The sequence below is a fragment of the Nyctereutes procyonoides genome, unplaced genomic scaffold (assembly GCF_905146905.1).
Source record: "Nyctereutes procyonoides isolate TBG_1078 unplaced genomic scaffold, NYPRO_anot_genome, whole genome shotgun sequence".
NCBI classification, from domain to species: domain Eukaryota; kingdom Metazoa; phylum Chordata; class Mammalia; order Carnivora; family Canidae; genus Nyctereutes; species Nyctereutes procyonoides.
Window position 1 is genome coordinate 8,805,903 of NW_026575040.1, and position 27,646 is coordinate 8,833,548.

Consider the following 27,646-nt stretch of genomic DNA (forward strand, 5'->3'; position numbering starts at 1 on the left):
TCAGGTATCCTTTTTAATGGGAAATTTGCTGGTTATTGATCCACAGCATGTACCCCCCTGGTTCTGGAAGGCTGCAAGCAACTTTCCAATCAGTGGCTGTCAAAAACATTACTGCCTTCTTATACTGATACAAGACAACAGCAGTGGTGCTGTTCTCCTATAGTTAATGCTTTTCTTTAATTAACTGCTATGTACAATAGGTACTACTTCACCACCGTCCTAGAAATCAAAACAAATAAAATATCCTTATGCTTTATCTAACAAATTAATTACAAGGGTTGTCGGAAACTGGAGCTTGGGGTCAAGTTTGAAAACAAATAACCTCAAATGTAAAGGGTCAGAACAGGTGCAATGCATTTTTTTCCTACTATAAAACCTTGCATGCATGAAATTGACCTGTTTTCCAACTTTATTTATTTACTTCACAAAATAAATAAATAAATATGGTTTCCTTTTCATTTCAGATCTGTGCCAAATCAACTGGCAAACTATATATGCTTTTATAATCACTGTATAAAATTTTTAGCCATCTATAACCATCTCTTTATGCTACAATTAACAGTCACAATAATGATATTGTGTGCACTTGCCAGTATTTCTAAAGCAAGCAGTTGCATTTGTTTTTTGTTTTCTATAATTCTTCCAAATCCAAGGGACATTTTTTTCCCCACTGAAATACTGGGTTTGATCTCTGTATTAACAGAGACTCTTGTGATCCATACAGCAAAGACACCATCAGAAAGACACTGCAAAGGGTGGTAATTAAACCCATGGTCTGGGCCCACTGTAGGCAACTGAGTCTGAAGAGTAGGCCATGTGAGGACTGGATGGCTGCCAACGAGGTACCAAGCCCAAGAGCTCAGGCTGCTGCATATGTAGCTTTTTCTAAGGAATAAGGATACAGCGTGGGGCCATGCATACCTACTGGCACAGAGCAATCCTTGCAGGCTGTGGGCCTGTGTCATCCAGCAAGGCACTTGGGGGAATTGGAGGACCCCAGTGTAGAAATCTGAGTACTGGTCATTCCCCAGCACATGAGCTTGGCGAAGAAACACTGGCTGTGCCTCGGGTTATTCGTGTAAAATGAAGATGCCACATGGCCAGAGGAGTGCCATGAGACTACCTGAGGGAAAGAGGCTAGCCCCAAAGCTACAGAGCAAGCTCTTTCTAGATCCGGGTAGTCTCTTATTTTTTAGAAATCTCCTTTTATTTATTTATTTTTAAGATTTTACTTATTTATTCATGAGAGATACAGAGAGAGAGAAGCAGAGACACAGGCAGAGGGAGAAGCAGGCTCCATGCAGGGAGCCTGATGTGGGACTCAATTCTGGGTCTCCAGGATCACACCCTGGGCCGAAGGCAGGTGCTAAACGGCTGAGCCACCTAGGGATCCCCGAAAATCTCCTTTTAAAGAGAGTTTTTCCAATTTTGTTCTACATAGTGATAAAATAAGCAATAATGACTTCCACTAGCCCAAAACAAACTGAAGAAAACAAACAAAAACCTCAATCTTGTACACCAAGGCATTTAACATGGCTTGGACAGAAAAGTGACCAAGTGACCTTTTCTTTAAAAAAGATTTATTTATTTATTCATGAGACACACACACACACAGAGAGAGAGAGAGAGAGAGAGAGAGAGACAGAGACACAGGCAGAGGGAGAATCAGGCTCCATGCAGGGAGCCCAATGTGGGACTCGATCCTGGGACTCCAGGACCATGCCCTGGGCTGAAGGCAGGCACCAAACTGCTAAGCCACCCAGAGATCCCCTCAAGTGACCATTATAATAACATTAATGGGGCCATAATTGGAAGCTAATCAAATAATATCCCAAATGCAATCTCTATAATTCTATCCTGGCTTTTATTATTCCTGACACAGAGCCCTGCACATAGTAGGTGTTCAATAAATATTTAGTGACTGAAAGGGGGCCAATTCTGATTCTGCTACCATAGCCAGGCATTGAACCTCACTGAGCTCTAGTTTCCTCCAAATGAGAGTAAATCTAGCTAGTCTATTACATTTTGAGTTGCCATGAAATCGACCTGCAGCAAAGGTGTTTGCAATGGCACTTCATAAACTATGATGCATTACCAGAGGTTGAGAAATTAAAAAGTTAACTCCTTACCACTAAAACAACAGCACTTTCTGGACAGAAGCGTTCCCACATTTAAAAATACAAAAATAATTAGGTACAAAGAGTAGAAAATACTGTGCTCAGACTGAATACATCAGCAGCAGTCATAAAATGTGTTTTCCGCTGCTATTCCTGGCAGGATCTGTTACATGCAGTAATTGCAGCAATAATCAATAAGCTAACTGAGTAAAAGATTAATCAGTTTTGTGATTGCTAATGGAATCTTCAGTACCAGACTCAGATTAGTTTCGGAGTCCCTCTGAGATGCTCTTCAAAATCCTTAAACAATTTTAATAAGGATGTGACAAAGTTTAGCACAGTTATCCAAAAATCTAATTAATTTGAAACAGAGGGCCAGATTCAACGAGGGGATAGGAAGTACAATTCTTGGCTTGTTTTGTTTGCAAGTTTATGAAACAGTGTTCCTATTTGTTATGAACCTAATTCTAATTCTAACAGCACAATTCAATCAATAATTACAACATTTTTTCTTCATGGAAATCTGCCATATAAAAAAACTCAAATTCCAAAACAGTACAGTTTAATTTTACAAGGCGCAAGTTCTCTATTAAAAGAGAAAGAAAAGACACACACAAACACACACACACACACACACATGCACACACACACACAAAACCACTTACTGACTACCTACTGTGTACTTGGCTCAATACTAGCTATTTATGTTTATTCATTTAATTTCTCACAACCCTATCCTATTCTGTGAGTATCATTCACAGATGAAGCAAACAGGTTATCAGTGAACAAAAAAAACTCTAGTGCATGTACTCAGAAACATAAAATGTATGTTACTATTTAAGAATCACAAGGCAATTCCTCTTATTTCTCATATCTCAAAACATTTAAATAAACCAGGCTACTGGGAAGACTGCTGAGCTGGTAGGGACCATGGCTTCTTTGGTCATACCCTATACCAGTGGGTCATACTGCCAATTTTTCAAAGACTAGGGACACATGGCACCACATTGACAGGTGACCTCTCCCTCCTTCTTCAGCACCTCCGTCTGGTTTACCTCCTCTCCCTTTGACCACTCTACTCAGTTTCCTGTATGTGGTTCTTTTCTCACCCCTCCTTTAAATGCTGGAGCTCCCCATGGTTTTTCATCAACCTTCTCTTATTTTATACTCTCCTGAGTTAACTTCAGCCCCTTCAAAGGTTTCAATTACCAGAGGAGTCATTGAGACTAATTAGGAGCTGATGAATCACAAATCTTTATTTCCAGCCCAGATTTCTCTCCTAAGATTCGGAACATACCCAACTGGTTATCCAGGGGCCCCTCAAATTCAACAAGTCTCTACCGCTCACACCCCTCCCTCATGCCCTAGACGCATCTTCCACCACCTGGGTTCACTGTTTCAGTGAATGACATGACAATGACCTAGTTTCCTAAGCCAGATAGCTGGGAGGAAGCCAGACCATCTCTCTATCCTTCCTTCCCACACTCAATCAATCACCAGTTTTATTAACTCTACATCTTTCCAGCTTCTCAATTCCTTTGAGCTAGGGCGCTCCATGATCTAGTCCACCTTCCTTTCCAACCTCATCTCATACCCTCCCCATCTCCCTGTCCATACCACAACTGAATCAAGGGTAGCTCCTCCTGAATGCACCAGTTGTCCTTATGCCTGAGCTTTGACACACTGTTCTCCCAGTCCAAAACATCCTTCCTTGTCCTTTTGTCCTACCTTACTCCATCTGGATGCTACCCTCTTCAGGAAGCTTTCCCTGTGCCCAAAGCTACATCAGGTGCTCCTTCTTTTGCTCACACAGACCTAATGCTTAAGCATATTATGGCATTTATCATTCTGCCTGGTAATTATGAGTTTTCCTATCCTCCCACACTGAACACTGATGGCTTTTTTGTTACTCTCCCTGAGTGGACCAGGGAGTTCATTCCTTGAAGGAATGAACTATATGTTCACTATACCAGCGCCACTAAGCACAGCACTTGACCACATAGTTACTAGTTCATAAATATTTAACTATATAAAACTCTGTACAAATAAGTGAACACATCAGTACATGAGTGATCTCAGGTCCTAGTTCTGCATTTATTAGCTGTGTGACCTAGAGAAAGGCATGTAGTTTGTGCCTCAGTAGCCTCAGCTATAAAAATGAGGAATATGGGGGCCCCCGGGTGGCTCAGTCAGTTAAGCATCTGACTCTTGATTTCAGTTCAGATCTTGATCTCAGGGTTGCGAGTTCAAGCCCTGCACTGGGTTCCACACTGGGCATGGAGCCTACTTTAAAAAAAAAAAAAAGGGAAAATAACCTGCCTTGCTTACCTAAGGTATTAAAAAAAATCAAAGGAGCTAGTATATGGGAAATTTTCTATAAAGCACTTGAAAAAAATCTTGAAATAGGGCACAGGGTTATTAATCATCCATTTCCAAGCAATAGGACATAGAAGAAAAGGGTTCATAACAATAGAGACCAAATACAGAGGTAGAAGAATTTTACTGTTTATCAAGGCTGAGTTAGTACTCCCTCCCTTTCCCTCAATTACTATTGTACTGCAAACAATAAAATAATTAAATGGGTATTATAAAGAATATTGTCTATATTTCTTCTGGAAGTTCATCAAGGCCAGGGGCCCTGTCTTGTGTATTTTATTATCTTGTATGGCAGAGGTATTAAACTGGAGTCTATATGGGCCTTAGGAGAGCCTTCAAAACCTGAAATTATATGTGAAACACTACATTGTGTGAATTTTCTGGGAAAAGAACAAACACCTTTCTTCAAATTTTCAAAAAGGCCTGCGCCCCTAAAAACCTAAGAAATCACTGCTGTACAGTGCCCAACACTGTGCCTTGCACATAACAGTGCTCTACAAATATTTAAGGGAAGGAGGCAGATAAGAGATAAGAGAGACATGGCAACTACTCTCGTTGCTTCTAACTTACTCTGACAAGTCTTACATATCAAATCAGGTTTATTTATGTTTGTTCTATACACATAGCAAGACTGTTTCCTAAACCTCTCTTTAACATACCTTCTAAAGACTTTTCAACTTCTAAAGAATAAGCATGCTGGTTTTTTCCTACTAATGATAAAATTTTCTAATTCCTGTTCAGTCAATACTGCAAGCATACTCCATTTTAAGAAGCCCAGTCAGTAATTACAGTAATAATCAATAAGCTAACCAACTATTTGCAGTCCATAGTTAATTTATTAGTTTTTCTAGTGAAGAGCCCAACAATCTGAACTCTGTTAAATGGCTACAATTCCAATTAGAACATTACTTAGTGTGTCCTCAGCTATAGTTTCTTTTGGTTATTTCTTATATTTTACATTGAGAGGCTTTCCTTCTATGACACGGACCTCTTAGGAAGCACACAACTGCTCCAATAGTCAGAAATAACATATAAAAGCAAAGCTATCTTGAATACCAAATTAATAACTGATTTACCTGGTTTCAGATCTCCCCATTTCTCAATAATTCCCTGCCCCTGCCCTGAGGCACTACAATGTGTACATGCTCTTCCCTGAGTGTTTCTAGACTAAAGATCCATGTATAGTCATGGACTGATTAGATAATGAGAAAGAAAAATCACAGTGAAAAGTCTTCCAGTGAAAAGGTCAACAGGGAACCACCCTGGGGCCTGCTTATAAGCTAATGTTATTGGATAGATGTATTTATTAATGATTTGGAAGTGAAAAAGACAGTAAGTTGGCCGCCACACTTAATGATAACACTATTTGTTTTGGATAGTAAGACCATAAAGGGCATTACGGAGCTCCAGAGGGCCTTAACAGAGGTGTGGGCAGCCAGTGGCTGATGAACTTCAACTTGGCTAAGTCTAAGGTAATGTATGTTGGCAGAAGGAGTTCAAATTTGTATTCAGCAATGCTTCCGAAATGCATAGGATCCTCTTGGCTGAAGCTTTCAGAGTCATCACCATGGTTGGCTGGGGGCAGTGTCTATACTGCCCCTTCCTCTGATATCTAGGCTGCAGCAATTCTATTACATTTCTAAAGGAGAAGTTTAAATGCAGTAGTTCCCCCCTTTCCCGTGGTTTCACTTTCCATGGCTTAGTTATCTGTGGTCAAAGGCAGTCTGGAAACAAACGACCCTCTTTTAGATATGTCATCAGGTCAATAGCAGCCTAACACTAGGTTCACAATGCCTATGTCATTCACTTCACTTCATCTCATATAGGCATTTTATCAGCTCCCAGCATCACCAGAAGGGTGAGTGTAGTACAAGAAGGTATTTTGAAAGAGAGACCACATTCACTTCAGTATATGGTTATAATTGTTCTATCTTATTATTAGTTATTGTTGTTAATCACGTGCTGTGCCTAATTTATAAATGAGACTTTACCACAGGTGTGTATGTAGAGGAAACCATGCAGTATACATAGAGCTTGGTACTATCCATGGTTGCAGGTATGCACTGGAGGGGATCCTGGAACTCATCCCCCACAGGAAAGGGAGGACTGCTACAGTAACTCCAAGAAATCTGCCACTTAAATAAAATAGGACCATCAGGCCACGCAGAGAGCAGGTCAAATGTGACATTCCCTTACACTTTATTTAGCCATTTCCAATAGTGCTTGATAAAGATCCAGCCTACTGCTCAACTTCTACTAAGAAATGAATAAATAAGGGCAGCTAGGTGGCTCAGTCGGTTAAGTGTCTGCCTTCGGCTCAGGTCATGATCTCAGGGTCCTGGGATCAAGCCCCACATCAGGCTCCACACTTAGTGGGGGTCTGCTTCTCCCTCTCCCCTTCCGCCCACTTGTGTATACACACTCTCTCTCTCTCTCAAATAAAATCTTTTTTAAAAAGTGAAGAAATAAAAATAGCAGTGAGGAATGAGTAAAGAACATATAAGTAAGGGAGAAACATATGAAGAAAAAAGCAACTTGTTTTGCAATTTTCTATTACTTCAGTTTATACCTTTCTGGACATATTTGCCTGGTTGATAATTTACTGAATTTCTCTAACTTTACTGTATTGTAGTATATTTACATTCACTTTTCAAATATATGTAGAAAATACCTCTCTCATTTCTGGTAGGACTGCCCCTAAGAGAATAGAGGCTCATTAAGAGCTGCCAACAAGGGCCTAACAACCTGGTTATGCCCCACAGCAATCCTACTGCAAGAGGTCCATCATTTCCCTACAGCCCACATCTCCCCTGAAGACAAGCTCCTAGTCATAGCCCCTATGGGGCTCACATGGGTATCACATGGCTCTACTGCCTCATGCCAACTGCCTTAACATGGGACCCCAGGGGAACCAGCCTACAGGCTACACTGAGCCCTCCACAGAGATTGAGCCGAACTGGAAGCACAACCATGTTAATGACAAAAACCTGGGGAACCCTGGGTGGCGGAGCGGTTTAGCGCCTGCCTTTGGCCCAGGGCGCGATCCTGGAGACCCGGGATCGAGTCCCACATCGGGCTCCCGGTGCATGGAGCCTGCTTCTCCCTCTCCCTCTGCCTATGACTCTGCCTCTCTCTCTCTCTTTCTGTGTGTGACTATCATAAATAAAAAAAAATTTTTAAAAATAATAAATAAATAAATAAACCTGGTGGTCCAAAGCACCCCAGAGTGCCCCACTGTCACCCTGCCTGAGGCCTGCTGTGCCTGTCTTCTCCTTTGCTTCCATGAACCACAAAATAAACCCCTTGTTCTGATGCAAGTTTCAGTATGCTTCTGCTCGTTGCAAGCAAAGACGCCCCACAATATTTCACAAAAGGGGTAAATAAGAGGCTACCACATTTTTGTCACTATTTCATGGGCGTACAAGTGTCCCAGGCAACAAAGAGAAGGGAGTTAAAATAATGTGCCTCTGAAAAAAAAGTTTTATTCTTTGACTAGGATTAAAAAAAAAAAAAAAACTTTACTTACAGCTTAGAGCATGTGATTATTTGAGTAAAAAAAAAAAAATAGTAATTTCCAAAACTATTTTCGTATTTCATTCATTTACCTCTCTTTGTGCCACTTCTCCACCCTGCCAGGAGAATATGCTGCATTATCAACTGTTCAGGTGAACCGCACTGAGCTGATTTTGCCACATACAAAGGAAGTTCAAAGTTGAACCTATTTAAGAGGGAGCACCATGCGGAAAATGAGCTTCCAACCTCTTACTCTTTGAAGAAAACTACTTAATAGCAAAAGGCCCTGGTGCTGTTAAATGTTCAACTCCTAAGTGGGCAACAAATTCTGTGGTAAAATGCAGCCTTGTGGATAAGGACAAAATCTTGACAATTTCAAAACCCAGGGCACTCATTCAGGTAAGCACCTGACCCTTGATTTTGGCTCAGATCATGATCTCAGGGTCCTGAGATCTGGCCCTGCATCAGGCCCCATGCTCAGTGCAGATTCTCTCCGTCCCCCTCTGCCTCTCCCCCTCCCCTTGCTTACACACACTCTGTCTCTCAAATAAATAAATAAAATATTTAAAATTTTAAAAACCCACAAAGTATTTTTTTCATTCTTATTCAAACTCAAGTACACTAACATTCTAATAAATAGCATACTTATTTGAAATCAGGAAAAAAGTAGTATTTGCAAAGCCTCCTCAGCAGGACCTCAATAGATGCCAAAACAAAAACATCATTTCAAACCACCAGAAGTAAATAGACTGGGAGTCAAAATGTGGGACCATATCCAGGCCTTCCCATTCATCGGCAACGAGACCTCCAACTAAATCTGCCCTCTGAGAGCCTCAGTTTCCTATCTATAAAATGAAACAGCTGGACAAGACTTCTAAGGCTCCCTACTGCCTCTACTTGAGTAACTGTATGATTTTAGAGGCAATCTCCAAATTATGTATACTAGGATAAAGCTAATCATATCCCAATTTACAAGGTGCTACAGAGGTCAAGGAGTATCTTTCCTCATGGTACCCAACATGTAAAAAGGTACACTATGGTCAAGTATACCAAAGGGAATACTTATACGCCACTAAAATGCAAGGTCTCTGCCATAATGGGAGGCATTACAGTTAAACTCATCCCATACTCTTCTGGCAACATGGAAAAATGTTATAAAGGCAGAGAATGGGCAAAATGAAGAAAATTATTCTTGTTAATACTGTACTACACTCACACAAGCCTCTCAGTATCGAGAGAACCAGGTGTAATAAATCCTGTACTAGATACAAGATTTAGCAGAAACAAATATTAATCCATTTACAAAAGCAAAATCTACTGCTGAGTTTCTTAATGAAAGGTCACCCAAAAGCCGAGGTTAACATTAAAATAACCCCTCCTATAACTGGGTCCCAGTGATAGATAAAGCTTGTGATGAATCAATAAACAAGGCCCCGCACTATTGTTTGGTGCTGAAAGGAAATGAAGCCAGCACTGCCGGACAACAAATACAGAAAGATGGAAGGAGAAAAACAACATTGTATCTTTAATCTTTCTGGAAAATGAGAGGGGGAAACAAGAACATCAACAAAAATGTAAACTATATTAAGGGAATATTTAACAGAGCCCTTTAAATAATTAGCAACGATCAGGTATTTAGTTTTCAGAATATGTAAGTTGGGTGTACTTTTTTTTTTCTAATAAAGCATTTCAGATTCTAATTAAAAAAATACTTTATGGAGGAATTAAAAAGATACAATAGTGTCAGAGGAAAAGCCATGATCCCAGAAGTGGAATATTCTAGCAACATAACTTACAAGAAACTACGCTATAAAAACAGATTGTTGATTAACACAAACTCATAACAAAACGCAGAGAGTGATCACAATGGTGCTGTAATAACACTTGGCTGCTGGATTCTCTCAATACATTAAATATCTCCTTGGAGACCAAATTACTTTACATTTTCTTAAAAGACAATTTATTATAGCTTTGTTTTCTTCTCATTATCTCTTAAAAATATATCTAATGAAGAAAAGAATACAACTTCTAAATAACTTACATAAAACGGTACTAATGTGTGACAACAGACTTTGGTTTAATATGTTGGTTATTATTTAACAGCACACGACAACTTATTGTCATGACAAATCCTTACCACGATGCGATACTCCATTTGTAACATGTATCAAAAACCACTGTATGCCATTATTATGGCACACATAAAATTAACAGCCTAAGGCTGCTAGCAATTTAAATAATTTATAAGTTTTCAATTAAAAAGGCAACATTTTTAGGTCTAATACGAAAATCTATTTAAATTACTGATAAAAACTTATGCTTCTATTGGCCCAAAGCCAGAAAATGCTTGTATTCAAGGGGGAAAAAAGTAATTCTGCAAGTTGCAACTCAGATGTTGCAAATTTTCTTTAATTTTATGCAGACATCCTGGCTGTTTATTCATTTAACCTTTGTAATCAATAGAAAAGAATGATTAAGGGATTTCTGGTAAAAGTGTCTCTAGTTTTGCTTTCCCCATATGGATTAAAAAAATTTTTTTAAATTTTTATTTATTTATGATAGTCACAGAGAGAAAGGGGGGGGGCAGAGACACAGGCAGAAGGAGAAGCAGGCTCCATGCACCGGGAGCCCGACGTGGGATTCGATCCCGGGTCTCCAGGATCGCGCCCTGGGCCAAAGGCAGGCACCAAACCGCAGCGCCACCCAGGGATCCCTCCCCATATGGATTTTAAAGAAATAATAAGGGTACTACAAATTTATTAAATTTGACATGAAAAACTAAGCTGCTTTTTACAGTAAATACAGGGTCACCTGTCAGCATCTCAATATCTTCCCTATTCCACCACCCACATCCTGGATTCAAAAAGTTTTCAGTCAAAATGAACCTGAAAAATAAAGACTGTGCAGGTTTTCCATAACAGATCAGCAACTGAGGGCTATCAACCAAAGTCTATTGTGAGATTAGGTCCAAGTGGTTCTCCTTATAGCAAAAAACTGGAACCCAAAGGAATTTTAATCATAAGAACCAAGACAGGGATGCCTGGGTGGCTCAGTGGGTGAGCATCTGCCTTCGGCTCGGGGTGTGATCCCAGAGTTCAGGGATCAAGTTCCATATCAGGCTCCCTGTGAGGAATGTGCTTCTCCCTCTGCCTATGTCTCTGACTCTTTCTGTGTGTGTCTCTCATGAATAAATAAATAAAATCTTAAAAAAAAAAAAAAAGAACCAAGACAGATCAAGGGCACCTGGGTGGTTCAGCCAGTTAAGCATCTGCCTTTGGCTCAGATCATGATCCCAGGATCCGGGGATAGAGCCCCACATGCCTCCCCACCCCCCTCGCCCCCCGCTCAGTGGGGAGTCTGCTTCTCCCTCTCCCTTTGGCTCCTCCTCCCCCACCCCACTCGTGCTCTCTCTTAAATAAATTTAATTAATTAAATTTTTAAAAAAGAACCAAAACAGATCAAAATGACAGGCAACCAATTTTATTTGTGCTTTTTGAGGAAATGATTTCTCTACTCTTTACTTTTTAAAAATGTTTATTCAGAGCCTGACTCTACATAAACAACACATATATGATGGTAGGACTATCTCAAAAGATAAGAGGAAAAGGAAATCCATTTAGGCTTTAAATGACTTAAAGCTTGTTCTCTCAGGGATATTTTCATTTAAAAAGATTTTGCTCAAACATTCAGAATCAGAGGAGTGGAACATAAGTTAAAATCCTTTGGGGACTTCAGGTTCCCATGTATAAATATTTAAGTGAATTAATGAGAAAGCCTGACCTGATCAGTGAACCACAATGCTCGGACCACCGTCAATTCATAAAAAAGTCTTTACCATCCATTGCAAACTGATAAACAATATCAATTCACTATGTGGTAGATCTGAAACTAATATAACATTATATGTTGACTATACTTCATTTTTTAAAAATGAGGGGAAAAAAGAATATAGTGAGTTTTACATAAAACTAAATTTACTCACTTTATCTTTTTTTTTATTTTTAAGTAGTTTCTACACCCAACATGGGGCTTGAACCCACAACCCAAGGTAAAAAGTCACACAATCCACTGACTGAGCCATCCAGATGCTCCTAAATCTACTCACTGTAATGGTCACCTTTACTTTTGAGATTACGTACTGCCCATCATTTTTTAACCTTTAAATGACTCTCACTGTTTTTCTCTGTTAGTAAAATAATGTTCAACAGTAGATAACTTTTATTATTTATTTATTTTATTAATATGTAAAAGTAAAATGTTACAATGCCTATGTCCTCCAATCTAAAATGAAAATTAATTAGTTCAAAAATTGATTAATTCATGAAATCTACATATCTGGGGATCAATGAGCTAGATGATTTTTCTTTTTTTTTGATGATTTCTTTTCAAACTAAAAAGTGGCTCTATAGAAATCTCAGAAACGTATGAGTTTAAGTCTAATTATATAACTCTTAATATTTTCCTACAACACAAAAATAAATGCTGCATTTGAGAAAGTAAGCATAAGTCATAAGGAATACATACTACAGCTATCTGTAGTATTACATACACACAAATCATCCAGAATGTAATAATGACATAGAAAGCCCCCATACTACTGTGCAAAGAGGTGGATGGGAGAAAACAGCATAAAACACCTCTTACAGATCAGTTTTCACATAGGGAGAGGCTGAACATAAACTCCACATTCGCATTCATACTAGCCCTAAGACCTTGGGCATATGTCTTAGCCATGGCTTCCTCATCTGAAACATAGGGATGCTAATATCTATCTCATCAAGTCATTATTAAAACCATTGAAAATTAAAAACCTTTAGCATCTAGTACATATATAGTAGGCAGTTAGAAATGGGAATGATTATTATCACTATGATCACATGAATAACATTTCTCAAAAGGCACAATTTGTCAGATCTTCCCAAAAGCACATTTTTTAAAGCACACCTTTGTGTGTGGCGATGTCAGAGACATAATAAAAATACAGTGATGTCAGTAATGTGCTCTCTGCAGTGGATGTATGTTGAAAAACTAGAAGCCATCTGTGTATGTGTGTTTTCTAAAAATGAGCATGTCACATTCTCAGGAGAGTTAGCCAATCTATCAATACTAGTGCTAAACCTTTCAGCAGACAATCCTCCTCTGCCTTTCAAGGTACTGATGAGCCCTGCTCTAAATTCTCAGTGCACAAAGACTCTCAAATAAGTTAATGGGAAGTCAATGGGAAATTGACTTTTCCTACTCTGTGCTGGTCTGAATGCAACGCTCTGTTAATCATGCCATCCTTCTTGTTCTCTTTCCTCCTACCCTAAATTAAAACTATTGGCGAAAACCCTTACAGATATTTTACAGTTTTCATTACGATGAAACAATATCCCGGTTGAAGCTGAGGTCCATCAAAAACCTACAACCTCACTGTTGGCTACAATCAGAGTCTCACTGACAAGTAAGGGCCCTGATTCCATCATTTCCACCATAATACCACTTTGCATTTGTATAGAACTTTTACTTTTCAAAGGACTTTCACATCTATTATCCCATTTAATCATTACAATGACCCTGTGCAGTAGAAAAGAGAGGAGTATTATCCACAATTGACAGACAAGGCAGCGATAGCCCAGGAAGGTTAAGTGATGTGCCTAAGGCCAGCAAGCCAGCAGAGAGCAGGTCCAGGGCTCTCTCTTCTGGGCCAATAGAAAAGGTTTTGTAAACAGATTACAAACTCGGATAAAAGAAAATAAAATGAGTAAGAGGAAATAAAACAAAATAAGAGGACAGTACAAAACAGGGCTCAGGAAAGCTACTATGCCTCTTCATCAGAGATGGATTTGTCCAGCTTGGTATTAAAGTTTTAGATATGTACCCTTTGCTCTTATCTTGCTTATCTACTTCTGTCCTAGACAAACACTAAGGCAGATTTTCACTAAAAATTGAAACATAAAAGAAAAGTCATTTCAGGATATATTCAAATCACTCTGATTCACTAAGTAACCCCGTAGTTCATTTTGGGATGAAAAAAAAAGGGTCAGTTAGTGCATAAAATAACTGAGAGTACATTTTTAAATCATGTATCCATACTAAGCCTGCAGCTACATTATAACTATAGTCTGTTTGGAAGGGTGAAAGAGATCTCCAGTTGAAAGTAGATTTTGAAAAATTTTTTAGAGCCCAGGGGTTCATTTTTAATGAGCCGTTACTTTAAGTACTGCATAAAAAATACAGGAAGCTGACAGCCCATGGAGTCTGCACCGTACCTAATGCAAAAGTCATTAAGATGCATTATTCTTAATGTTTGTGATATGATCAGTAAGTGTCTTTTGAAAAGAATGCCCTTAACTTTAACGTAAAGAAATCCTTGAAACCCTTATGCATCTGATAGAAGAATGTTATGGTAGCCGTGATTTACTTTTACATCTTCACCATGCTGAGAAACAGTGCCCGCGATTACATTAACATGTTACAATCGTCCTCATTTGTGACACTTACATAAGACAGCATGGCCTTCATTTCTTCATCACTCCTCACTGTAATTCGGTCACCATCTTCATCTTCATCTGTTTCAAAGGCAACACAGTGCGAGTGGTGAGATTTGCAATTTTGAAATGCACAAGAACCGTGTCAGCTGGAAACATCACACAACTGCTTTCCACAACTTGAGAGCCAAATCTTCAACACCGTATTTTTGAGGATGTTGAGGTTATTGGTTTGTTGTTTTGTTGGGGTTTTTGTTGTTCAGAATGTGAGCGGACTCCATAAAGAGCCAAAAATTTCGGGGACAGCTGAAAATTAAAATACTGCTTATGTCAAGCATGACAGGTATCTAGGCTAACATGTCACTGGAGTGTGACTAAACAGGTTTGGTGTGAAGGACTTTAAACACTGAAGGAGGCCAGTCTTGTCCTTCTTTCCCACACAGCACCCCCTCCTTTATTTGTCCAGTCTTCCTCCCTCTGAGGCAAGCTATCATGTCACAGTGGCATGATAAAAATGGCTCACCTGTACTGAACATGACTACACACAAAGCACCATGATTTCATACTCCATACGCCATACCTCCTTAAAAACCTCACAGTGATCCTGTTGTGTGGACAGTGTGACTTGATTACTACTACTCCCTTTCCACAGAAGAATAGGGAGCCTAGTATAAGGTTAACTTGGGAAGCAACTCTAACACTGTTATCCCATTCTATCTGGTAGCTCACTTGCTCTTTCTGAACAGTTTCATTTCTGTTGGGTACTCTGACCATAATGAGCTTCAAATGGCTACTCACACAATTTTGAAAAAAATCTGATAGTCTTAAAACTGGAGGATAACCAGACTACAAAATACACAACCAGAATGTATACATTTGAATAAGGGTATCATCAAAGCAGCCACATCCAGAAACTTATTTCCATGATGCTTCTCCTGTTCAAAATAGTTTTGAAATACATCTATGAAAACTGCTTTAAGGGGGCTGTCTGCGTGGCTCAGTGGTTGAGTGTCTGCCTTTGGCTTAGGTTGTGATCCCAGGGTCCTGGGATGGAGTCCTGGGTCAGGCTCCCTGTGGGAGCCTGCTTCTCCCTCTGCTTATGTCTCTGTCTCTCTTTGGGACTCTCATGAATAAATAAATAAAATATTTAAAAAAAAAAGAAGAAAGAAAGAAAGAAAGAAAGAAAGAAAGAAAGAAAGAAAGAAAGAAAGAAAGACTGTTTTGTAAACCCAAAGATAGACCACATGAAAATATCAGATCTCATTTTTGTTTGTTTGTTTTTTAAAGATTTTATTTATTCATGAGAGGCCCAGAGAGAGACAGAGACATAGGCAGAGGGAGAAGCAGGCTCCTGATCCCAGGACCCCAGTATCACGACCTAAGTCAAAGGCAGACACTCAACTACTGAGCCACACAGGTGCCCCTCTCCTGTTTTGTTTTTTTAAATTAAACTCTACATTAAATGTGGGGCTCGAACTAACAATGCTAAGATCAAGAATCACATGTTCTACCAACAGAGCCAGCCAGGCACCCCTATCAGATCTCATTTTTAACCCAAAATGGTGCCTCTCTGATCATTCACCCACACTATCTGCCAGGCAGGACTCAGAATGACTTTTTTTTATTTATAAGTATTTAGTTAGCTATTTCAAGCCTCTAAAAATAAAGATCTGTCAACAAAACAGCCTATGTGATAGATTTTAAATGTATGGTTGAAAGAAAAATGCCAAAAAAACATTTTGAGCAATAGAAGCACTGCTGGAAGTAGAGCTTCCCAGGGGACAACTTGGAAGGGGCAGGCTCTCTCTCAGTTTGGATACTTCAGCTCTGATGTACCTGTTAAACAGTGTTGTTGTTGTTGTTGTTATTAGTCACTCTTGAATATCTAGTTGCTGATTTGATCAGATGCTAAGAACCTGATCCCAAGCCTGGAGAAACAGACAAATCTCAGGTCATAAAGAAAATGAGCTTACATGACATGCTCTGGGGACGCTTACTGAAAATACAGAGGGAGTTCAGTCCAGCACACGGATCTTTGCCTGCCACACCCCAGTGGCCCTCCCTCCCATCCAGCTGCAGCTCTGAAGATATCCCCCTGCTCAGTGGCCAGGCCCTAGAAACCCTAGGAGGGAGCTTGTATTCTTTCCTAATTAGCCTATTCTGGAGCAAAATGCTACTTCCTTTTTCTCCCAACAGCCAATAGCAATCTATCTAACAGCATGATGGGTACCAGGAGTTGAGCCAGCCCTGCTCAGTGACCAAGCCAACTGCTCTCACTGGGGTTTCTCTCCAAAGCATTTGTTCCTGGATCCTGGATTGATCGTGGTTCACTCCCAAGAGTTCCCCAACTCACTGTAAATCAGTATTATCGAGTCATACTATCGAAATATCTACACAACTAAGAGCTGTCCAGAGTCACTACTGTACTCTGCTACTAAGAGCTGCTTGTCTTCTGGATAAAAGGCAGAGAGTGGCCACTTTCAGTAACAAAGACAGCACAGGCCTAAGCATATTACATTTATAAGGGACTATATAGGAATCTAGCCCTTCCTTCCTTCCTTCCTTCCTTCCTTCCTTCCTTCCTTCCTTCCTTCCTTCCTTTCCTTCCTCCCTCCCTCCCTCCCTCCATCTTTCTTTCTCTATTTCTCTCTTTCTTAGCTATAGAAACAGTAAAGCCAAACTGGAGAAGAAAAAGAAATGACCGTTCTAGTTTTGGAAACAAAAGGGAGTTTCTACTTTCTAGAAACCAGGATTTTCGATATTAAGTCAAAAATTCTTACAAATGCAGTAAACAAAGGAGAAAGACAGATACAGTATAAAGGGATATAATGTTACATATTACCACACATGAAAACACTTTACTTGTTTCAAAAGCAAGTCAAATTCTCTGTTTAGATGTGGGCTACAAGGATTTTTTTTTTAACATTTATTCATGAGAGACACAGAGAGAGAGAGAGAGAGAGGCAGAGACATGGCAGAGGGAGAAGCAGGCTCCATGAGGGGAACCTGATGTGGGACTCGATCCTGAGTCTCCAGGATCACGACCTGAGCCAAAGGCAGATGCTCAACCACTGAGCCACCCAGGTGCCCTCAATGATCTGTTCTTGATAAAGTTCTGAACTTGGTAAAATTTACAGCCTGAATAAAGTAGCTTTCTGTAACTCTCCTTTCTACATCAGAGCTAGCTACAGAGACAATGGTCACAAAGGTATTGCTTATATTCAAATTTCAATATACACAAGACCTCAATAAGGTATCGGTCACATGGGATGAGGAAGTGTTTCGAGTTTAATCAAACAGGTAAAAACCCTTTTTAGAATTAATTTGTGAAGAGAGGGTACAGTTTCCAGAAAAATCATTTAAATCACAGTCTCTCTCAATCAGGAAGATTCACAACAATAAGAAGAGTTCTCTAAGCTCTCAAAGCCAGAGCTTAAATCTTTAAGGTTTCTTAAAATAGAAGATTCTGGAATTCCATGATATCGCTAAGGGATTATTTCAGGAAAACAAAAACAAAAACAAAACAAACTGTGAAGGAAGTCAGCTACCAAAATAATTTCTTGCCTACCAGTCCCATGAAAAGCAGCTATGAAAACACTGTAAGAACACTTAGCTTTAAGTGGACAGAAAACTGAGGCCAAAAGGCCAGAACAGCCAACCCAGTGGTAAAATTTAGGAGCTGTTCCATAAGGGGTCTGACTCCCAACAGAAAGATTTTGGTTAAGCTGAAAGATGCATTCTAATAAAGTCTGGGGATAAAATCAGACTTACATATCACAGTGATTAATAATGGTTCTTACAGATTATTAAGAGACTTCATTTTATGTAGGTATTGGTTTTCTTTACAAACTGCTCTTTGGGGGACTGATAGATTCTTTACTATTTGTGATCAGTAGTTTTAATGAAGACTCCTATTCTTGTCACAGAGGAGACACAGTAGGAAAAGTAATCGTATCTATGAGAAGAGTGAGGCTTCTGGCCAAAACACAAAATCCAAGCTATCTATCCCTGTGATGTCAGTCAAACCATTTGCCTTGACACTTAAGTGAGAATACACTTCTCTGTAAAAAAAAAAATAAGTTCCAAAGACACACATACGGTCAATAGACAGATGAAAAGATGCTTTACTATCACTCATCATCAGGGAAATGCAAATCAAAACCACGATCTAGGGGCATTCCTGGGTGGCGCGGCAGTTTGGCACCTGCCTTTGGCCCGGGGCGCAATCCTGGAGACCCGGGATCGAGTCCCAGGTCGGGCTCCCTGCATGGAGCCTGCTTCTCCCTCTGCCTGTGTCTCTGCCTCTCTCTCTCTCTCTTTCTCTTTCTCTCTCTCTCTCTCTCTCTCTCTGTGACTATCATGAATAAATAAATAAAATTTATTCTCCAGGATCGCGCCCCGGGCCAAAGGCAGGCGCCAAACCGCCGCGCCACCCAGGGATCCCAATAAATAAAATCTTTAAAAAAAAATGATCTGCTATCACCTCACATCTGTCAGAATGGCTATCCTCAAAGTTGACAAGAGATTACAAATGTTGGTGAGGATGTAGAGAAAAGGTAACCCTAGTGCACTGTTGGTGACAATGTAAACTGGTGCAGCCACTATGGGAAACAGTATGGAAGTTTCTCAAAATATTAAAAACAGAACTACCATGGGATCTAGCTATTCTATTTCTGGGCATCTATCCAAAGCAAACCAAATCACTCTGTCAAAGAGATATATGAACCTCCATGTTCACTACAGCAGTATTCACAATAGCCAAGATATGGAAACTACTTAAGTGTTCACCAACAGATGAATTGCTAAAGATCTGATATACGTATACAATGGAATATCACTCAGCCATGAAAAAGAAAGACATTCTGCCATTTGCAACAACTTGGATGAACCCTGAGGAGGATATGACACTAAGTAAAGTCAGTCAGAAAAAGACAAATACTGTATGAGACCATGTATATGTGAAATTTTAAAAAGCCAAACTTAAGGATACTTGGGTGGTACAGTTGGTTAAGCGTCTGACTCTTAGTTTGGGGTCCAATTGTGATCTCTGTGTTCAGTGCACAGAGTCTGCTCAGGATTCTCTCTCCCTCTCCCTTTATCCCTCCCCCTAAAATACATAAATAAATCTTAAAAAAAAAAAAACCCTAAACTTAGAGAAGCAGAGAGTGTGATTATGAGGGGTTGGGGTGTAGAAAAATGGGGATCCTCTGCCAAAGGGTATAAACTTCTAATTATAAGTATAACAAGGTCTGGGGATCTAATGTAGGGCATGGTGATTAATGCTAATAACACTATAACTTTTTTTTTTAAGATTTATTTGTCCATCTTAGAGAGAGAGCGTGCATGCATCCATAGGGGCGACAGGCAGAGAGAGAGGGAGAGAGAGAGTCTTAAGCAGACTCTATGCTGAGCACAGAGCCCAATGCGGGGCTCAATCCCACAATCCTGAGACCATGACCTGAGTCGAAACCAAGATCAGATGCTTAATGGACTCTGTCACCCAGGTGCTCCAACACTGTAACATATATTTGAATGTTGCTGAAAGTAAATTTTAAATGTTCTGACCACAAAAAAGAAATGGTAATTATGTAACAGGATAGAAGTATTAGTATTACCTAATGCTATGGTGAAAATCAGCTTGGAATATGTAACTGTATCAAATCAGCAGGTTGTACATTTTAAATTTACACAATGTTATATATGTCAATTGTATCTCAATAAAGCTGTAAAAAAAATGTTTTAAAATAAAGACAAGGAGGGATGCCTGGTGGCTCAGCCGGTTGAGCATCCAACTATGTTTCGATTCAGGAAATGCCTGGATGGCTCAGTAGTTGAGCATCTGCCTTTGGCTCAGGGTGTGATCCCACTGGAGTCCTGGGATCAAGTCCCACATTGGGCTCTCTGCATGGGCCCTGCTTCTCCCTCTGCCTATGTCTCTGCCTCTCTCTGTGTGTCTCTCATGAATAAATAAATGAAATCTTAAAAAAAAAAGTTTTGATTCAGGTCATGATCTCAGGATCGTGGGATCAAGCTCCAAGTCAGACTCCATGCTCAGAGTGGAGTCAGCTTGAGATTCTCTCCCTCCCCCTTTGCCCCTCCCCCTATTCATGGGTGCTCTCCCTCCCTCAAATAAACAAACAGATAAATAATCTTTAAAATAAAGACAATGAATTGACAGGTATTAGAAGTATTTAAGGATAAAGCAGAAAGACATACCAAGCAATTTAGTATAACAATAATTTAAAATACTTCTCTGTTAAAAGTTGGAAACACACATTCTAGCTGACTCTGGCTATTTGCCTATCAAACTGGATTAGCTATAAAATGAACACTAAGTGGAACTGTAAATCATAAAAACTTACTAAAGTGGCACTAAGAGTTTCAAGGTTATAAATATGTTCCTGAAGAATGCTAGAAAGTAGTGATACTAAGTAAAGAGAAGTAGAAAAAATAATTTGAACTTTTTGTCTTTTACATAGAGGTTCTTTACCATCTGACCAAAAAAGCATTACTAGATATGACCAAGGGAGGGGGGTGGTGCATGCGAAAGATCTGATACACTGGTTCACAATGAGAATTCCAGACTTCTCTAGTTGCCTGGAGCATAGTAATATGATTTTCCAGCACATTAGGGAAGCAAAAGTAGAACCAGAAAGTCTATGTACTGGCTGGATTTTGTTAATGTCACTTAAAATGGAGGAAAAAATCCTAGCAAGATACCAAATAGAGTGCAGCAGATGGTAAACAAATATTATGAAGCAATCTTCACAAAATCTGCAGTGTGTCACAAATATACAAAATGGCAGAGTTTGGGAAGAGAGAATCATAACAGGCCATATGTTGTTAGCAATTTTATTTGGAGCAACATGCAATCCAAAAGAGAAACCAAGAGGAGGAACATAAAGGCCCAATAGAGGAGAGGCAGCCTCAGGTAAGGGCGGTCAGAATGGCAAGCACAGTGCCTATCAAGGTAAACAGCCGTCAACTGGCAGACGCCAGGGAGCTCTCAACAAAACAGCACCCACTACAGTGACGGGGCTCAAGTGGGCTTTCGAGAGAAACAATCTAGATCCTACAAAGAACAGCAGAAAGTTAAGGCAATATATTATATGTCATTTGTCACAATCCTTCAGTGCCAGGTGAGAGTCAATTAGAACTACAGCAAAGGCATTTTCCCAAGACAAGAGGAAAGAAATGCAAACATAATTTTAGAGGTTAGAAAGACATTCAACAAGAAATTATCAGAAAGGTTGTCAAGTTTGCAGAGCCCTTCTCAGGTATGGCATCTAAGATCTGGACAGGACTAGCAATCCCAATTTCTATGGCCAAATCATCTCAGCCATGAATTTTAGCTCCATGCCCCCACCTCCTGATTCCTTCTTCATTTCTTTGCTCCCTTCCTCTCCCCAACAAATATGCAAGTGCCCACTATGTAGTGAGCAATGTTATCGCCACTAGTGATAGTGACAGCAGAAAAAGAAAAAAAAGCCTTGCCCTATTAGTGCTTACATTCCAGTTGAGATAGACTTGAAGGGGATGAGGGGCTGCGCTGCACAGCTATCTGGGGAAAGGGTCTTGTGGGCAGAAGGAATGGCTAATGCAAAGGCCTTGAGGTAGATGAATATCCGGCATGTTCGAGAGACTGAAAGAAAGGCAGAGCAGGTAGTACAGCATGAGAGGTGGGAGGGGAAACAGTTCAAAGAAGCAACGCTGCTGATGCTGGGGGCAAATGAGAAAATGCAGTACCTTCTAGGGTATTTTAAAGACTTGGATTTTACTCCTGAGTTAGATGGAAATCACTGGAAGGTGCCAAGTGCTGTGATCTCACTTCTAAAGGATCACTTTGGCTGCTATGTGCAGAACAGGCTGTGTGGAGGCAAAAGCGGAAACAGGGAAACCAGTGAGAAGGCCACCATCCTAGTCCAGGTGAGAGATGATGGTGGCCTGAACCAAGCTGAGATTCTAAGCAGTCATCATATGCTAGACATATTTTAAAGCAAGAGCTAATGGGATTTTCTGATGGATGAGATATAGAAGGTTTGCCTTTATTACTTCATTCCTTCAACTATCCATGCATTCCTGAAACACATATTGAGCATCTACTATGTGCCAAATGCTATGATAGGGTTTCTAGAGGCTCAAGAATAAGCAGTCTTGTCTAGTCCCCTTAAGGAGCAACTAGCCTGGTACTTGAATAAAGGACTTAAACTTCCTTAATTCTCACACAAAATAGCAAAACTACTATTAAGCTACTATTCTCATAGACTAAAAAGGATCTGGACTTTGCACGTGGATGATACAACAAACCAAAATTTCAATAAATTAAAACTCTCTTCAGATAGTCTCAAATTCTAGGGTGCATAATTGACTCATACCTGTTAAATAATTTTTAGACTGTGTACTATTGTGAGTTACAATTTTTCATCAACCTAATTTTACTTATAAATAGCTACTTATCTTTTATACATACTGCAGTTTAAGAAAGTGAAACTTCATAAGTCTGATGAAGTTTTTATGAAGTGAAACTTCATAAGTGAAACTTCCAAACTTCAAAAGTGAAACTTCCAAACTTCCTAACTTGATTTCCAAATATTTTATAATTCAGACTTCTCTCCAAAGCAAAAAAGGGTTCTCATCTAACTATTTTTAATGACACTGTCTTTGCTGTTTGGACATGAAGGGTATATATCCTAAAGGTATTTCTCCAGTAAACAGCTACCATAGTTTTCTATACTGTAAGAAATTATGACTTATATAACTTACAATTTGTTTTTTTTTTACAATTTGCTTTAAATGGCCCTGTTATACCAAATTTAAAATGATGAACTGGGGGTGCCTGGCTAGCTCAGTTGGTGGAGCATGCAACTCTTGATCTTGGGGTTATGAGTTCAAGCCCCATGTTGGGTGTAGAGAATACTTAAAAATAAAATCTTAAAAAAAAAAGATGAATTCGTTTTAAAATTTCTACCCAAAATAATCTTCCAGAAATTCATAAAACAACTGAAATGAGAAGTGAGCATAAAAGGATCATGGTTGAAGAAAGGCATTAGTAAAATAAAGATTTTTCCTACAATCATATTTTATGAACCAAAACTCAGAGGCACGGTTTGACAAGTGTGAAGATACTTATGATACTTATGAAGGCTACAGCGCAAAACATGTTAAGTCAGAGAGCCATGGAAAAGGGGGACCATGTGGTATTTATAGGTATAAGTCAGCACTTGTCTACATAGACTTAAATGCATCTTTTAAGTCACCAGTAATAATTTACTGCCCATTACCACCACTCCATCAGTCACTTTGCAGCAGTCACCTGTCTAGAGACAATCCAGGAAGAAGAGCACATGTAACAGATATGTACAGGAAACTAATTAGTGGGCACAGCTGATTTTTATCGCCTGTGTGTTGGTGCACTCATTAATCTGTTAATGAAACTGTGGAAATCAGCAGGGGTCTCTGGGCCTGTATGAATGTCAAGCTCCTACAGCATATGTAAGACCCACACATGCAAACATACAAGACTTTTTATGGTAATGGAATTAAACTTTGTCTCAGGAGTGTTCTCACATTTGGGAAAAGACAAATTATTCAATAACTGGTATGGAGTCAGCTGTCTATGTGTTTGAAAAATAAAGTTGGATTCCCCACCTGACTCCTCCTTTCACCAAAATAGACTGGAAATGGTACAAAAATTTGAAATCTTGTGACCTCTGTAATAAAAATGCAGGCTCTTTTCAGGAAAAAAAAAACCCACACAAATACACATATGAACATATGTACTTATATACATACCTAATGTGCTTGTGCTTAACCCTATTAAAGTAGAGCAAAAAAGACTATGGATGAATGTTTTTTCAATATTTGGAATGTGGAAGACCTTCCTAAGAATGACATAAATCCAGAAGTCACAAAGGGCAATATGATAAATCTGACCAAGTAAAAACTTCAACCTTCTCCATGGAAAAAAAAAAAAGAAGAGGGGGAAAAAAGACCAAAGCAACATGAAAGGAAAGCAGTAAACTAGGTAAAAATAGCTCCAAAATATAAGACAAAGCCCTAATTTTTTTAATATTGGAAAATCCTTTAAATCAGTTTGAAATCTATAACCTAAAAGGAAAATGGGCAAAGGTGATAAAATAGTCACAGAACTTAAATACAAATGACCAAAATACAAATGAAAGGATACTCAAACTCATTTAATTGATACAAAGTAAAACAGTAACATCATAATCTCTCCCACCTTTCAAACTGACATTGACTAGGAAGTTTGCTAAGAAAAAAATACCCAGAGTTGGTGAGGGTAGAGAGAAATGGATACTCTCAAACATTGTTGGTGGGAGTATAAATTGGTTCTACCCTTTAGAGAGCAACATGGTAATAGCTATTAAAATGTAAAATAGGGGTACTCTTTGTCTCAGCAGTTTCAACTCCTGGGAATTTATCACACAAATATATTTCCACAACGTAGAAAGATATAAGGCAATGCTGTTGACTACGGCATTTTTTCTAATACTAAAAAACTGCTAACAACTTAAGAGTGGTCTATCAGTAGGTTAAATAAATTAAGCCATGGCCATAAAATTAGGTATAATATAGTCATCCAAAGGACTGAAGTTGATTTGTGCATGCTGATGTTGGAAAGAGGTCCAATATATACTCTAAGCTGGGGCATAGGAATCCAGTTGTGGTATAGTATGTATCACATACAGAGAAAACCTCCCTAAGGCTACAGAAAAAGTTGTTAACAGTGAACTGGGGAAATGGGGACTTTTAGTTTTCCTTTCATCATTTTTATGCTGCTTAAATTATTTTTTAAAATCATCTATACCTTCTTAATTAAAAAAAGAAACCAAGAACTAGATATTGGAAAATATTTTTTGCACTCTAGTTATAAAGGGAAAAGGACCTAAAAGCAGTAAGATGAAAAAGGTTTAGGGCCATTGGTCCAAGAGCTGAATTCAGCACAAATGGGCCTGTCTCCCTTCAGCCAGCTTAACTCCCCTTGGGAACACTATTCCCAGGAACAGAAACCAGAAAGAACACAGGCACTGTAGACTCTTCCCCTCAGGATGGAGGGCCTAGTCAAGTGTGGAAATTTGAATTTGAATTTGGAGCCTGACTGGTCCACCTGACCAGCCAGTTTATATCCCGGGCCTGGGCAACAGCACAAATAATCCAAAAAAGCTAATTACTTACTTAGCATTAAGTCACATTAATTTTAAATTTCTCATCTGAATAGGGACCAACATTCCATTTTATTCAGTAAGGGCATTCCCACAAGGCACTAAGCTAAGTACTAAGAAGAGAAGAAGAGCAGAGTAAAACATGGTACCTGTCATCAAGTCATTCAAAGTCTAGTGAGGAAGGGAAATGCGCATACAGCCATCCCATCAGAAGGAAGGCAGGCTAACAGGTTACCTGCTGGGTTACCTGCTGTAGCAAAGGTATAGAGAGAGATTAACCCCATCTGTGGGGATCTGAGGTCTCAGTAAATACATGGCACTTCTCTGAACTGAAGAAGCTGTACAATTACCTTTCTCCTCCTTTCCACTTATCAACTCATTTCCTTGGTAAATTTGACAACATCCTTTCTCCTGTTGCTTGATTCCTATCACTAAGCATAATACCATCTCTTTTGCAAAAGAAACCAACTAGTGTTACATGTACTTTTCAATATTGAATATAGTACCATAAATACATCTTTGATCAAAGTTTTATTTATCCGGGAGTTGTTCACTCATAGCTATACACCACAGAAACAGCTCAAAAATGCAAAAATGTCAGCAAATTAGCTTACAAACTGTATCTTCCCAAATATTTCTTCTACACAGATTCCATTTACTAGTTCAGGTCTTTGGTTCAGAATATAAGGTCATCCTAGAGCAACCATGAAAAAAGCCAGGCTAGGATTTTAATCTAAACTGAAGAAACAAAGGACTGTTACTATTTTGTCTGTGTTTTGGGGTTTTAGTTTTGGTTTTGGTTTTGCTTAGAACTGGTGGAGACACAGATAAGTATAGAGCTACTACCCTCGACTCAGTAAAGAAGGAACAACATTTCTTAAGAACTTAAATCTAGAAATCTAAACATTTTTTTTAAATATTTTATTTGGGATCCCTGGGTGGCGCAGCGGTTTGGCGCCTGCCTTTGACCCAGGGCAAGATCCTGGAGACCCAGGATCGAATCCCACGTCGGGCTCCCAGTGCATGGAGCCTGCTTCTCCCTCTGCCTATGTCTCTGCCTCTCTCTCTCTGTGACTACCATAAATGAATAAAAATAAATAAATAAAATAAAAGATTTTATTTATTTATTCATGACAGACAGAGAGAGAGAGAGAGAGAGGCAGAGACATAGGCAAGAGGGAGAAGCAGGCTCCACACAGGGAGCCTGATGTGGGACTCGATCTCAGGTCTCTAGGATCATGCCCTGGACTGAAGGCGGCGCTAAACCGCTGGGCCACCGGGGCTGCCCTAAATATTTTTTTCTTAGTGTTAGATATACTTTCAGTATTAAATATATTACCATAAATATGTCTTTGATTAGTTTATTTATTTAAGAGTTCCATCAAACCATAAACCAAAACCCGTAAACCGTGTAAACCATACTTAACACACTTTGTAGGCTTTCAACATACTTAGCTCTAAAGAGTGCATGTTTCACAGTCAAAAACCACTGTATTTAAATTTGGTTCCACTACACTGATGAACTTTGGTAATCATTTCTTGTCTCTGAGCCTCAGTTTACCAAAGGTATACTTTCCCTACCTCACAGAGTTTTTTAAGGATTAGCAACAATCTAGGTAAATCATCTAGTCTATTGTCAGGCACAGAGCAAGCCATCAATAAATGACAGCTACAATAATCAATGTTATTACTACGAACCCTAACTCAGTGGGACAGAGGTACATCAAGCCACTCTGTGGGACCCAGAAGGCAAAAGTACAGAGTAAGCTTCTTTTCTACTACAATAATGAGCAATCAGAAGAAGTGATTTCAAGAACTATGACAACTCGCAGAACAAGTATCAAAAGTGGCTGAGAATCTATACATGCTCTGGATTCTATACAGGAAAGTCCACTTCACCACTAATTATACTTTGAGCAAGCTGTTCAAAGGATATGTCCTTTCCTCAACTAAAATGGAACTAATAACTATAGGAGACTCTTAATAA

At 39.3% G+C, this 27,646-nt stretch overlaps 1 protein-coding gene across 4 annotated transcripts in view; it reads right to left on the minus strand.

Moving 5' to 3' along the window:
• MAP2K5 (mitogen-activated protein kinase kinase 5) overlaps nt 1–27,646 on the minus strand; it is a 261,355-nt gene that overhangs the window by 224,486 nt on the left and 9,223 nt on the right. For 3 of the 4 annotated variants that reach the window (XM_055319757.1, XM_055319756.1, XM_055319754.1), the window contains exon 3: nt 14,490–14,557. The exons of the other annotated variant lie outside the window; for it this stretch is intronic. In XM_055319757.1, coding sequence (XP_055175732.1) covers nt 14,490–14,557 — 68 coding nt within the window. The remainder of the gene's footprint in view (nt 1–14,489; nt 14,558–27,646) is intronic. 4 annotated transcript variants of the gene reach the window in all.